A 14263-nucleotide genomic window follows, 5' to 3' on the forward strand; every position below is an offset into this window, starting at 1 on the left:
CAGACTTAAAAGTAAACAAGTTCAAAGAATATATGTGCATATACTATATAATTCCATTTCTATAAAAATCAAAACAAAACTATAGTGTAAAGAGAGTAGTCACCTTGCGGGGGGGGTATGATGGTAGTGACTGGAAGGGGACACAAGGGGGGCATCTAGGCATAAAAGGTTCTGGTAATTTTCAAGATCTGGGTGCCAGTCACACAGCTGTGTTCACTTTGTGAAAATTCATCAACCTGTACATTTACGGTTTTGCATGCAATTTGAAGTATGTGGTATACTTTAATGAAAATTTTAATTTTTAAAAAAATGAAATTACAAACATACACAAAAGAATACTCATAACAAATTACCAATGTAAGAGCAAACATACCTCATTTCCTCTGAGATGGTAGCCATAATCAGATAAAAGATTAGAAATCTTCTGTACATTAACAGCATCATTGAATGGAGTGGCATCACCAATTTCACCCTTGTTAGCTGATACCTTTAAAACGAAAAGTCATCTCTAAAAGGCTGCTTCCTTCTGTCACCCTTTATAAGTCTATGTCAATACAAATATATTCAATAAAAAAAAAGATCCTTTCTGGAAAGGAAGATTTTGAACTTAAGATTAAGGATTAACTTAAATATCTATATTATGGAAAGCTGTAATACAGTAAGGTTCATTTTATTAGCATTTTACATAAAATATAACCAACTAATTTACCTAAAAAATAAAAACAACTCAATTATAAGCCTTCAAGTAGGAAACTCTCTGTGAGACCAGATACAAAAAGAGTGAGACTCCCAAGTACTTCCTACGACTCAAGGAGAATGACATTTTAATGCCCTAAAACCAAGCCATCCATGTGTTAGGTTGTAGCCACTCTGCCTTAATAAGATACTTAAAAATAGAAAAACCTCCACTGAAAGATGCATGCATAGCTAATAGTATAGCTATAAAACCATTAGGTTCACACTGAACTAACTACCATTTATAGAAAAGAACCAGTCAAAAGAATAACCATATATACAAGTAAAGACTGGATGTAGTAAATTTTGCAAAACTTCTCAGTCATAACTTTGCAAAGTTTGGCAAAAAAAGACATAATCAAACCAATTTAAAAGCAGGAAAGTTAAGTGTCATATTGGCTTTTTCCAAAGTACCCTGGCTCAAATGAAAGAAATGACCTAACATTTCGGAAGAAACATCAATTTTGAACCTATATTTTTAAAGAAAATCTCTTACCTTCCCTTGAAGACATTCAATCAAGTGACCAATAGTCATACGAGAGGGAATGGCATGGGGATTTATGATGATATCGGGGGTGATACCTTCGCAGGTGAAAGGCATATCCTATAAGGGAATTTTTTAAAAGACACTTAAAAAAACTTAAATCTCTTAGCTAGAGAACTAGAACTCCCGCTCATCTAAACTTTTCTATGTCCTAAATTCTGTTCAATGTAGTGTGTTCACCTACTTATTCAACACTAAAATTAGGGCTTCCCTGGTGGCGCAGTGGTTAAGAATCCGCCTGTCAATCAGGGGACACGGGTTCGAGCCCTGGTCCGGGAAGATCCCACATGCCGTGGAGCAACTAAGCCCATGCACCACAACTACTGAGCCTGCACTCTAGAGCCCATGAACCACAACTACGGAGCCCACGAGCCACGACTACTGAAGCCTGCATGCCTAGAGCCCATGCACCACAACGAAGAGCAGCCCCCGCTCACCACAACTAGAGAAAGCCCACACACAGCAATGAAGACCCAATGCAGCCATAAATAAATAAATAAATAAAATCTTAAAAAAAACCCACTAAAATTAAAAGTCAAGCCTTTACTGCCTCTGGGCTCTTAAGTTAAAGAACATTTTGATTTAATAAAATGTTCAACAAAACTTTGGGTTAGAGGTGATAAAAGATACCTACCTCTTGTCTATACTGAATACCACAAGTACCCTTTTGACCATGTCGACTAGCAAATTTGTCTCCAATCTGTGGAATTCTAACAGAGCGTACCTGAATTCACACAAAAATAGGTTAGTTAAGTCATTCTGGTTTACTTTCTATAAATAGCAATATGACAAAGCTATACTCACCCTTATTTTACAAAATTTATATCCTTCTTGGTTGAGAGTTACCATAACCTGATCCACAATGCCCGTCTCACTAGTCCTGAGAAAAGTGCTACAGTCTCTCTTAGTATAGCGTCTATTAGTGCCCTCCAATTCATCTTCATTTTCAGGCAACGTGACTGTTTTGCCTATAATAACATCATCTCCTGATACACGAACCCCAGGAGCTATCAAACCATCATCATCCAGCTTGTCATAAATAGCATGCCTCATACCTGAGAAGAAAGAGACAGAATTTTCTGAAATGGTAATACCATAAAGAAAAGTATTTAAAATGTCCCATAATCCCCCTCCCCAAAAGATTAAAAACCAAATATATAAATCAGTTTAAAGTCAGAGAGAAGTTCATAGGAATCTCTAACATGTGTAGTAATGTGCCCTTATTCCAAATACTACAAACTTCTGAACTCGGTAAAAAAGCACTGGACTGATTCAGATTCTCCATTTGCTAAGTGACTTTGGATAAGTGTGTTGCCATCTTCTGATCTCTATATTGCATAAGGAAGAGTATCTATGTCCTCTACATATAATTTCCAACAGAAAGTTTGAATTTAATCTATAATCTTAACTCCACTGAACATCAATTCACTACCACAGAGAACCACCCACAGGAAATGGAGTAATAGGAAGATATCTAAGGAAAAAAAAAAACGTTTTGCTTCATGCAATACTATTAAAAGCCAAAACTGTAGGAGAGATAACCCTTTTCCCTGGGATATCCCATCCATCCCACTTTATACGGCTTTTAAATGTCTGTAAAAATAATAACTAGAAAATAAGTTTTGAGTTTTCCAGAGGAAACAGAAAGTTCTAGGTATCCTCTCATTAGTTATTTGTTAAATACATACAAATATTGTGGCTAGACAAACACTATGGTCACACCAGAATGTGAAGAGGAGAGGAAGTTCCCATGCAAATAGATAAACTGAGGGACAGGACACAGTACAAGTGAGAATGGGGCTGAGGCGTGTCCCATGAAATTACATGACCTCTCTGATTTCCTAAATCCCCTCCTCAATGCAAGACCTAGCAGAATGGAAGGACTATAGCAAGCCCACTCCTAGGTGCAAAGACTTCTGGCAAATATACCTATTTCCTTAATATAAGCTCTAAGAATAATAAGAAAACATACTACCACATGGCAAAAAGAAAGGGGGGTGGCCAAAACCAAAAAAATTAATCAGGAAAACCATGGTAAGCTAACTTTGAATTCCATAATTTCAATGTCAGTATTGCTTACCCTGGCAAGTTTCACGTGTAGGCTTCTCAAAAACTTCTTCTTGATCAAACCCTTTTTTAGACTCCTGTTCTTTGTATGATCGATAGAAAACAGACCTAAAAACACATGGTTCTAAAGTTAACTTCTATTTTCCTTTAATAACAGGGCTTAGAACATACCAATAAATTTTACTTAATTGATATGTGGTAATTTAAACCATGGCAATTTAAACCATGAATCTGGGACAAGAGTTAACTGTATTAAGGGTCAAAGTTAAGTCTTAAGAGCTATTACACAGGCCACACATGTAGCATTTGACCCATAACCTTAACACAGCTGGAATTATATGTGAGACCAGGAAGGACTAATGTCACTGAGTCCAACCTCCTACCCAAAATAAGAATCCCTCCCATAATAACCCTCAGAGATGGTCACCCAGGATCTGTCCCAATATTTCTAGTGAGAAGTTTATGATATTAAGCTATAACGTCCACCTCTGGTCTTAGTGCCTATCCTCTGAAAACTATACAGAAAAAAAAAAATCCATCCTCTCTTCTTAACTTCCAGTTTTTTAACCAACTTTCACGTATCATGGATTTGAGATTAATGTTTGACAATAAAATAATCAAACTGAAGAATAGAAAATAAGATTGAAAAAGAAAATATACTATAATTTTAACAGTTGTTATTGGGTTGGCCAAAAAGTTCGTTCGGGTTTTTCCATAACATCTTACAGAAAAACCCAAATGAACTTTTTAGCCAACCCAATATTCATGAGTCCTAAAACTCTAGGTTTATTTTTACTTTAGACATTTCTATATTATCTAAACACAAACATTTATTTGCTTGCAAATAAAGGGGGGCTCAAAATATTAGTAACTGAAAATCCTCAGATACAAGAAGCAGTGTCTGCAGTTGTTCGTGACCATCACCCAGGCCTTCTACTTTCTGGAACAGGGCACTGATTTTACCACACTAACCCCTATATAGGAAACCATACAACAACATGTGCCTGGCAGATATCCACAAGGTTCATGAATGGAGGCAGAAGATTAACAGAAAAATGTCTCTGCTGTCAGATCAAAATTTCTTCCGGACTGACATTCAAAACCCCCAAAAGTTTGGAAACACACAATTCGCACTTATTTGTAAAGCACTTTTTAAAAATAAAATATTAATATTTCCACCATATGTGTATTTTGACAACTTTTATAAATAGCTGACCTGAAAAAGCCTCGGTCTACAGCTGAACGATTCATGATAACAGAGTCTTCTTGATTATATCCAGTGTATGATGCGATGGCCACAATTGAGTTGATACCTGCAGTGCATTTAAGAGAAAACATTAAAGCACAATATGAGAAACAAAGAAAAATTACCCCTTTCTTTTAAATCAGTTTTATTTAATCATATTTGCCTCAAATGTTTTCACCATGGTAAATGTCAAAGTCTACTCCTCCTGGAATAGGAATCTGTGAGACAGCTACTCTGATGGCTAAATGTTTGATATAAGCAAGTTTTTAATATAAACAATCTTATTTAGTTGCTGCTGCCAAAACTTTTTTTTTTTAAGTCATAGTTAAGGCAGATGTGTTGGGTTTTTTTTTGCGGTACGCGGGCCTCTCACCGCTGTGGCCTCTCCTGTTGCAGAGCACAGGCTCCAGACGCACAGGCCCAGCGGCCACGGCCCACGGGCCCAGCCACTCCGCGGCACGCGGGATCCTCCCGGCCTGGGCACGAACCCGCGTCCCCTGCACCGGCAGGCGAACTCTCAACCACTGCACCACCAGGGAAGCCCCTGCCAAAACTATTTTTGATGGGACCATAAAGATTTAAAGTATCAAGTACTGATAAACAAAATTGATAAACCTTTAGCCACACTCATCAAGAAAAAAAGGGAGAGGGCTCAAATCAACAAAATCAGAAATGAAACAGAAGTTACAACTGACACCACAGAAATACAAAGGATCATAAGAGACTACTACAAACAACTATATGCCAATAAAATGGACAACCTAGAAGAAATGGACAAATTCTTGGAAAAGTACAATCTCCCAAGACTGAACCAGGAAGGAATAGAAAATATGAACAGGCCAATCACAAGCACTGAAATTGAAACTGTGAATTTAAAAACTTCCAACAGGGCCTCCCTGGTGGCGCAGTGGTTGAGAGTCCGCCTGCCGATGCAGGGGATACGGGTTCGTGCCCCGGTCCGGGAGGATCCCATATGCCGCGGAGCGGCTGGGCCCATGAGCCATGGCCGCTGAGCCTGCGCATCCGGAGCCTGTGCTCCGCAACGGGAGAGGCCACAACAGTGAGAGGCCCGCATACCGCAAAAAAAAAAAAAAAAAAAAAAAACTTCCAACGAAAGTCCAGGACCAGATGGCTTCACGGGCAAATTCTATCAAACATTGAGAGAATTAACACCTATCCTTCTGAAACTATTCCAAAAAATTGCAGAGGAAGGAACATTCCTAAACTCATTCTATGAGGCCACCATCACCCTGATACCAAAACCAGACAAAGATACCACAAAAAAAAGGATCACACACCATGATCAAATGGTATTTATCCCAGGGATGCAAGGATTTTTCAATAGCCACAAATCAATCAGTGTGATACACCACATTAACAAACTGAAGAATAAAAACCATATGGTCAACTCGATACATGCAGAAAAAGCTTTTGACAAAATTCAACACCCATTTATGACAAAAAATCTCCAGAAAGTGGGCATAGAGGGAACCTACCTCAACATAATAAAGGTCATATATGACAAACCCACAGCTCACATCATACTCAACAGTAAAAAGCTGAAAGCATTTCCTCTAAGATCAGGAACAAGACAAGGATGTCCACTCTCAGCACTTTTATTCAACATAGTTCTGGAAGTCCTAGCCATTGGCACTCAGAAAAGAAAAAAGAAAGAAAAGGAATCCAAATCGGTAAAGAAGTAAAGCTGTCACTGTTTGCAGATGACGTGACACTATACACAGAAAATCCTGAAGATGCTACCAGAAAACTTACTAGAGCTCATGAATGAATTCAGTATAGTTGCAGGATACAAAATTAATACACAGAAATCTCTTGCTTTTCTATACACTAACAACAAAAGATCAGAAAGAGAAATTAAGGAAACAATCCCAATAACCATCGCATCAAAAAGAATAAAATACCTAGGAATAAACCTACCTAAGGAGGCAAGAGACCTGTAGTCTGAAAACTATATGACACTGATGAAAGAAATCAAAAATGACACAAACAGATGGAAAGATATACCATGTTCTTGGATTGGAAGAATCAATTATTGTCAAAATGACTATACCACCCAAGGCAATCTACAGATTCAATGCAATCCCTATCAAATTACCAATGGCATTTTCCACAGAACTAGAACGAAAAATTTTTGAATTTGTAATGGAAATTCAAAAGACCCCAAAGCAATCCTGAGAAAGAAAAATAGAGCTGGAGGAATCAGGTTCCCTGGCTTCAGACTATACTACAAAGCTACAGTCATAAAAAGAGTATGGTACTGGCACAAAAACAGAAATATAGATTAATGGAACATGATAGAAAGCCCAGAAATAAACCCACACACCTACGGTCAATTAATCTACGAAGGAGGCAAGAATATACAGTGGAGAAAAGACAGTCTCTTCAATAAGTGGTGCTGGGAAAACTGGACAGCTATATGTTAAACAATGAAATTAGAACATTCTCTAACACCATACACAAAAATAAACTCAAAATGGATTAAAGACCTAAACGTAAGACTGGACACTATAAAACTCTTAGAGGAAAACATAGGCAGACCACTCTGACATAAATCGAAGCAATATCTTTTTGGATCCACCTCCTAGAATAATGGAAATAAAAACAAATAAATGGGATCTAATTAAACTTAAAAGCTTTTGCACAGAAAAGGAAACCATAAGCAAAATGAAAAGACAATCCACAGCATGGGAGAAAATGTTTGCAAACCAAGTGACTGACAAGGGATAAATTTCCAAAATATACGAACAGCTCATGCAGCTCAACATCAAAAAACAAACAACCCAATCAAAAAATGGGCAAAAGATCTAAACAGACATTTCTCCAAAGAGGACATACAGATGGTCAACAAACACATGAAAAGATGCTCAACATCACTAATTATCAGAGAAATGCAAATTAAAACTACAATGAGGTATCACCTCACACCGATCAGAATGGCCATCATCAAAAAATCTACAAACAATAAATGCTGAAGAGGGCATGGAGGAAAGGGAACCCTCATGCCTTGTTGGTGGGAATGTAAATTGATACAGCCACTGTGGAGAACAGTATGGAGATTCCTTAAAAACTGAAAAACAGAACTACCATATGACCCAGCAATCCCACTACTGGGCATATACCCAGAGAAAACCATAATTCAAAAAGACACATGCACCCCAACGTTCACTGCAGCACTATTTACAATAGCCAGGCATGGAAGCAACCTAAATGTCCATCGATAGAGGAATGGATAAAGAAGATGTGGTACATATATACAATGGAATATTACTCGGCCATAAAAAAAGAATGAAATAATGCCATTTGCAGCAACATGGATGGACCTAGAGATTATCATACTAAGTGAAGTAAGAAAGAGGAAGACACATATTATATGATATTTGGAATATATGTGGAATCTAAAAAAAATGATACAAATGAACTTTTTTACAAATCAGAAACAGGTTCACAGACTTCGAAAACAAACTTATGGTTAACCAAAGGGGAAGGGTTGGGGGGAGGGATAAATTAGGAGTTTGGGATCAACAAGGATCTACTGTATAGCACAGGGAACTCTACTCAATATTCTGTAATAACCTATATGGGAAAAGAATCTGAAAAAGAACAGATATGTATATATGTATAACTGAATCACTTTGCTGTACCCCTGAAACTAACACAATATTGTAAATCAACTACAATATAAAATTAAAATTATATTTAAATAAAGTAACAAGTATTAAAGAAGAAAAAAAGTTGAAAACTCTATAAACTAGTAGATTGCAATATAAGAAATGACTGTTGAATGTGAGTGGGGTTTCTTTTTTTTTTAAGATTTATTATTTTTTTATTTTAGTTTTGGCTACATCAGGTCTTAGTTGCGGCATCCGGGATCTTCCGTTGCGGCGCGTGGGCTTCTCTAGTTGTGGCATGGTTTTCTCTTCTCTAGTTGTGGCGCACAGGCTCCAGGGTGCGTGGGCGCTATAGTTGTGGCGCACGGGCTCCAGAACACGTGGGCTCTGTAGTTTTGCAGCACGTGGGCTCTAGTTGAGGCGTGCGAGTTCAGTAGATATGGCACGCAGGCTTAGTTGCCCTGCGGCATGTGGGATCTTAGTTCCCTGACCAGGGAGTCCCCTGCATTGTAGGGCGGTTTCTTTACCACTGGACCACCAGGGAAGTCCCTGAGTGGGGTTTGAATGAACATAATTCATATATACATGAATCATCAGATTTTCCAAAAATTGAAACACACTCAACTCTAAAGCTACAGTAACATAATATCTTGATCTAAGTATTTCAAATGTGGAGTAAAAACTATGACTATGGAATACAAAGGAACCAAAATCTGGATGACTGACTGTTTTGGTTATCTAAGTTCTGAATAAACTGTTTATATTTGCTTCCTTAAAGCTAAATTCAACTTTCAAAACACAACCCACCCTTCAAGAGGAGACACACCATTCATTCACACTTTTATGTGTACAGCAGGGATACAAAAGTTTTCATAAGCGGAGTGCAGGTAAGGGGTGGCAGCACTGCTGGTCTGAATCTGGGTCACTAAAGACACACTCCTCTCCAAGTCTCTGATTCTCAGTAATTCCCAACCCAAGGTAGGAATAGATTTGTAGAAAGAGATACACACAAACAGCAGGCCCTCCTCCCTACCACATTTGCTCCTCCTTAACAACTACATTTCTATGGCCCGCTGTGCCATAGAAAGCTTTCCACTAGCTATTTTAAATGCACTGATCATAACATTTTAAAAAATAAATTCACACTAAAGCTTAGATTTCAAGCTTTTCTTGAAAAATCAGGTCTGGCATCACTGGGTCTGCACGTACACATCACAACCACCGCTGAAGCTGAATAGGGCTAACCTCAGCAAAAAGGCAAACCTCTCTTCAGCTCCACCTACTCACCAATCTTGCCTAAGCCTGTATGAATCTGAGACTGCAAGCTCTGTTGAAGAGATAACACGAAACACTTTGTGCTAAATATAACCTTGATTGCTCTCTAAAGAAGGATCATAGTAACAAGAGGGCATCTGTTGTTCTGGGCACCCTGATGGGTTTGTGTACCTGTATTTGGAGCAGGAAAAACTAAAATGCTCTGCTGGGAGAGGAAGGGGAGTAAGAAATACTCCAAGGGAAAGGCAGTGTCAAGGAAGCTGAGTCCTTCCTGGGAAGGACCAGAGATAAAGCACCCAATAGCAGGGAGCCAAGAAGAGTTTTCAGAGATCAGAAAAGTCAAATAGTCTCTCCTCAGGCGTGCAATGAAAACTCCTGAAATCTAAATTATTTCCTCTAAGGAATCTTTAGTAATATCCACACTAGTCACCACTCTTTTGTGTGGATTGTCTGAGAAAACTAGAAGAATTTTAATTGTCACACACAGTCAAGCTGCATAACGCAGAAAAAGTACTTAAAGATGCAGGATCCTGGGCTTCCCTGGTGGCGCAGTGGTTGAGAGTCCGCCTGCCGATGCAGGCGACACGGTTCGTGCCCCAGTCCGGGAAGATCCCACATGCCACGGAGCGGCTGGGCCCGTGAGCCATGCCCGCTAAGCCTGAGCATCTGGAGCCTGTGCTCTGCAACGGGAGAGGCCACAACAGTGAGAAGCCCGTGTACCACAAAAAAAAAAAAAAAAAAAAGATGCAGGATCCTGATGGCAGGGGGGGATCTGAAAAGAGTCGAGAATTTGCAGAAATCCCAGGGTCTTGGGAGATGTGATATGATCCTACTACTAGGGAGCCAGGAGCAGGACATACGTGACATCTGTGATACATGGAATGGGCAAGACTTCCCTAGCACGTCCTCATGTTTCTGTGCAGCGCTATCTATGCCCTCCCTCTTCTCCAGGTGACAGCCTATAGGTGCTCAACTGTCTTGGCCTTTGTGGGGCTTTCCTCCTCTCGGGTGACAATCCCTGGATCGCCCACACTTGCTATATCAACTACAGCCCAGGAGGCAACCCCCTCCATCCTACAACCTTTATCCAAGGTATCTGGGCAAGTCTGAAAGATCAGCTAAATTTAACTAAAAACAGTAAACTTCTGAATTATATGTCTAATATTTTCTTCTTAGATTAAAAGCCCCAAATCAAGAAACAATGTAGTGAAGAGGAAACAGCACAAGAAAGTGAAATGGGGGGAAGGTGTACATCTGGTCTAAAAGGGAAAAAAAAGAACCAGAGTTTACATTCTGGATTTTCAAATTAAGTTATATAAACTTTGGGCAAATAACCTTTCTGATCCTGTCACCACATCTGTAAAACAGAGATGATACAACCACCACTATCACTAATCAGCTAACATTTATTTCTCCCTTATTAACTGCTAGGCACTAAGCCATAAGTTTTAAGTGGATTTAACCATTTAATCATCACAAAAGCCTTATGAGGTAGGTATTATTATTATTCTCATTTTGTAGGTGAAAAAACATCACAAAGCTTTTATGATGCTTAGAAATAACGTGTAAGGTGCCTTGGGTGGTGGTTCACACAAACTGCTCAATAAATATTAGTAACTTCAAAAAAGTATCTGTGATCTCAAAGACTATAAAATCTAGGATTATAACCCACCTGTCAGCCAGGTTCAAACCCTTTCAGCCATTCTGTCCCCACCTACTTCAAACCTCGGCTCAGCAGTAAGGAGGCTCTAAGTATCTTGACCCACTTTAAGTCAAGGTGAACTTTTGTCACAAGGATCTTTGCTCCCAGAAGATGTCAACCAAAGAAATGGTACTCTATAGAAATAGGAATGATACTAATCCAAAGACATTCCTTAAGATAACCCTATTAGCCCCTTCCCCTTAGGGCTCAGAATTTGGCCAATGCAGCTGGCAGGTTAGGCAGGGCCAGAGCTAATAAGTCAGCCACAATGGTCAGGAGATTGGTTACATCAACAGATTGAGCAAATAACTAAATATACTGAGGACAACAGGAGCCAGGTTTCTCACTGTCAGAGAATGGAATTCTAAAATAAACACTATGGTGTTGTACTGGGATGGGAGATATGGTATTGATATGAACTCATGGTTCTTTAGTATATAGAGATATAAAAATAGATAAAGGTGGGGAGGGGTATATGCATACATATATTTTCCTAGTTCCAACAGCCGAGAGGACCTAGAAATGATGATATTATAATAGCAAAGAGCACACCTACCACCCAGATTTTGGTTTCTACACACTATTCTTTTATCCTAAAAGGAGAAATGACCAAGTCCAAGTTTAGGGGAAGAAAAGCACAAGATGAGGCAAAATGTAAGGAAGTGCTTGAAGAACAATGAGGACCTATCAGGAGTCATCTTGAAGATATTCCCATTGGAAAATCTGGGACAATTTCAGCATCAAACACGGAGGAATGATAAAATTAGAAAATCACCATTTGGCAATAATCACCTGCTAAATTAATGACTGAAAGTGTGACAAGGAATAGCTATTCACATCATCTCAAAGTATCTTTTCACAAAAACTTATTACTTATCTAATAAGTACAAAATAATTATAATTAATAAAAAGTGGAGAAACCTGACAACACCATCTTAATTAATGACAGAAGTTAAAATTACTAATAGTGGGACAGAGATAGCATGTGCTTCCTGATATCATGCCCTAAGAATACAGCACTGCGCTTCTATGCTAGTACTGCCAAAACTTCATAACCTGAATATAAATCATGGGGAAAGAATAGTCAAACCCAAATTGAGAGATAATGTATAAAGTAACTTGACTGGACTCTTCAAAAATGTGGAGGTCACAGAGACAAGGAAAAACTAAAGAACTGTTCCAGATTAAAGAGACTAAAGAGACATGTACTATCCTGGATTAGACCCTAGACCCATAACGGACATTATGAGGACAACTGGCAAAGTCTGAATTGGGGACTGCTGACTAGATGGGTATCAGTGTTAACCCCCTGATGTTGACGGTTGTACTGTGGATAATGTCTTTTTTAGGAAACATACACTGAAGAATTAAAGAGTGATGTGGGACTTCCCTGGTGGCACAGTGGTTAAGAATCCACCTGCGAATGCAGGGGACATGGGTTCAAGCCTTGGTCCGGGAAGATCCCACATGCCACGGAGCAGAGAAACCCGTGCGCCACAATTACTGAGCCTGCACTCTAGAGCCCGCGTGCCACAACTACTGAAGCCTGCGTGCCTAGAACCTGTGCTCCGCAACAAGGGAAGCCACCGCAATGAGAAGCCCACACACCACAACTAGAGAAAGCCCGTGCACAGTAACAAAGACCCAACGCAGCCAAAATAAATTAATTAATTAATTAATTAATTAATTAGTGATGTGGCTTCAGGTCTGTAACTTAACTTTTAAATGGTTCAAGAAGAAAGAGAAAGGGAAAGAATAAGGCAAATGTGGCAAAATGTGAACTAGGAAATCTGGATGAATAGTATATAGGAGTTCTTTGTAACAGTCTTACAACTTTTCTGTAAGCTTGAAACTATCTCAAAATAAAGTTTTTAAAAATATAGATAGATAACAAGATTAAGGCATGAAGCAATAACAGAACTGAAAGGCTTGTAGTCCCTACCAGCCATGCCCTCACCACTTCATATCAGTGCCAAAGGAACACTGTATTTCAAATCCAGTCCTTCACCTGTTTCTTTTCTTCTCTAGCCATAAAGAAATTATTATCTAAATGCTGAAGAAAAACACAGCACTGCAAGTATAGCCCAAAGATACCAGCACATTGTAGACAACGTAACAGATTTTGTTTTTCTAGACAATAGTAACCCCTTGTGGAAGACTTTGAAAATAAATCATTCTAACCTCTGAGAATTTGCTATCAAAATGTTAGATCCCCTATTACAGTAAATAATTTAAAGCCACTATTTACAAGGCAAACTTTACTAAACAATGTTATCCACGGTCAAAGCTAAAATTCCGCTAATAATACGGTAAGACAACAACTCTGCCAAAGAACTAAGCTGTCTCCTTTATATTCAACACTGATACCCTTCAGACTTCTCTGCACCATTTTACCCGTTGTCCAGTCTCCTTGAGAATCTCTTCCTGCAACTTCCTGATTCTTCTCCTTATCAGCTACATCTCAAATCTCCTCTCTGGATTTCTTTTCCTGGTGCCTGAAGTTCTGACGGTTTCTGGCTTTATTCTCACTCTGAATTTTCCCTCAGCAATTTCATAGTAATCTATAATTATCATTAATATATCAAAAACTTCACAGCTCTTGATTTGACCTTCTTTCTAACCACATTTGCAACTCACTGTTGGAGGATCATTCCTGAGATGTTTTGGCAGCAACTCAAAATCAGCATGTTGAAAACTGAACTTATTATCTTACATCTAAAACCTCTTCCTTCAATCTAAAAAAGTGGATATATGTATAACTGACTCACTTTGCTGTACAGCAGAAACACAACATTGTAAATCAACTATACTCCAATAAAAATTGATTTTAAAAAAGAAAGAAAGAAAACCTCTTCTTTCTTCTAACATGCTCCCAATATTATTAATAGTATCTCTCTCTTGATCACCCAAGCCAGGAACACCAACAATATTTCTAATTCCTTTCTACCCTCTCTTCATCATTCTACATCCAATAAGTAATCAAGTGTTAATCTTAACAAGTGTATTCCAACAGGTGTCTCAGGCCCTTACACTTTTTCATGTCTTAATAAGGACCTTACCATTTC

General features: G+C 38.7%; 1 protein-coding gene across 2 annotated transcripts in view; it reads right to left on the minus strand.

Annotated features, from left to right (window-relative positions):
• LOC308613394 (DNA-directed RNA polymerase II subunit RPB2) overlaps positions 1 to 14263 on the minus strand; it is a 47211-nt gene that overhangs the window by 3277 nt on the left and 29671 nt on the right. For both annotated transcript variants that reach the window (XM_081226851.1, XM_081226852.1), the window contains exons 17-22: positions 4563 to 4659; positions 3360 to 3454; positions 2084 to 2334; positions 1914 to 2003; positions 1232 to 1339; positions 374 to 487 (exon numbers count right to left, since the gene is read on the minus strand). In XM_081226851.1, coding sequence (XP_081082977.1) covers positions 374 to 487; positions 1232 to 1339; positions 1914 to 2003; positions 2084 to 2334; positions 3360 to 3454; positions 4563 to 4659 — 755 coding nt within the window. The remainder of the gene's footprint in view (positions 1 to 373; positions 488 to 1231; positions 1340 to 1913; positions 2004 to 2083; positions 2335 to 3359; positions 3455 to 4562; positions 4660 to 14263) is intronic.

Source organism: Mesoplodon bidens (genome assembly GCF_964165515.1).
Source record: "Mesoplodon bidens genome assembly, chromosome: 1".
In the NCBI taxonomy this organism is placed as follows: Eukaryota; Metazoa; Chordata; class Mammalia; order Artiodactyla; family Ziphiidae; genus Mesoplodon; species Mesoplodon bidens.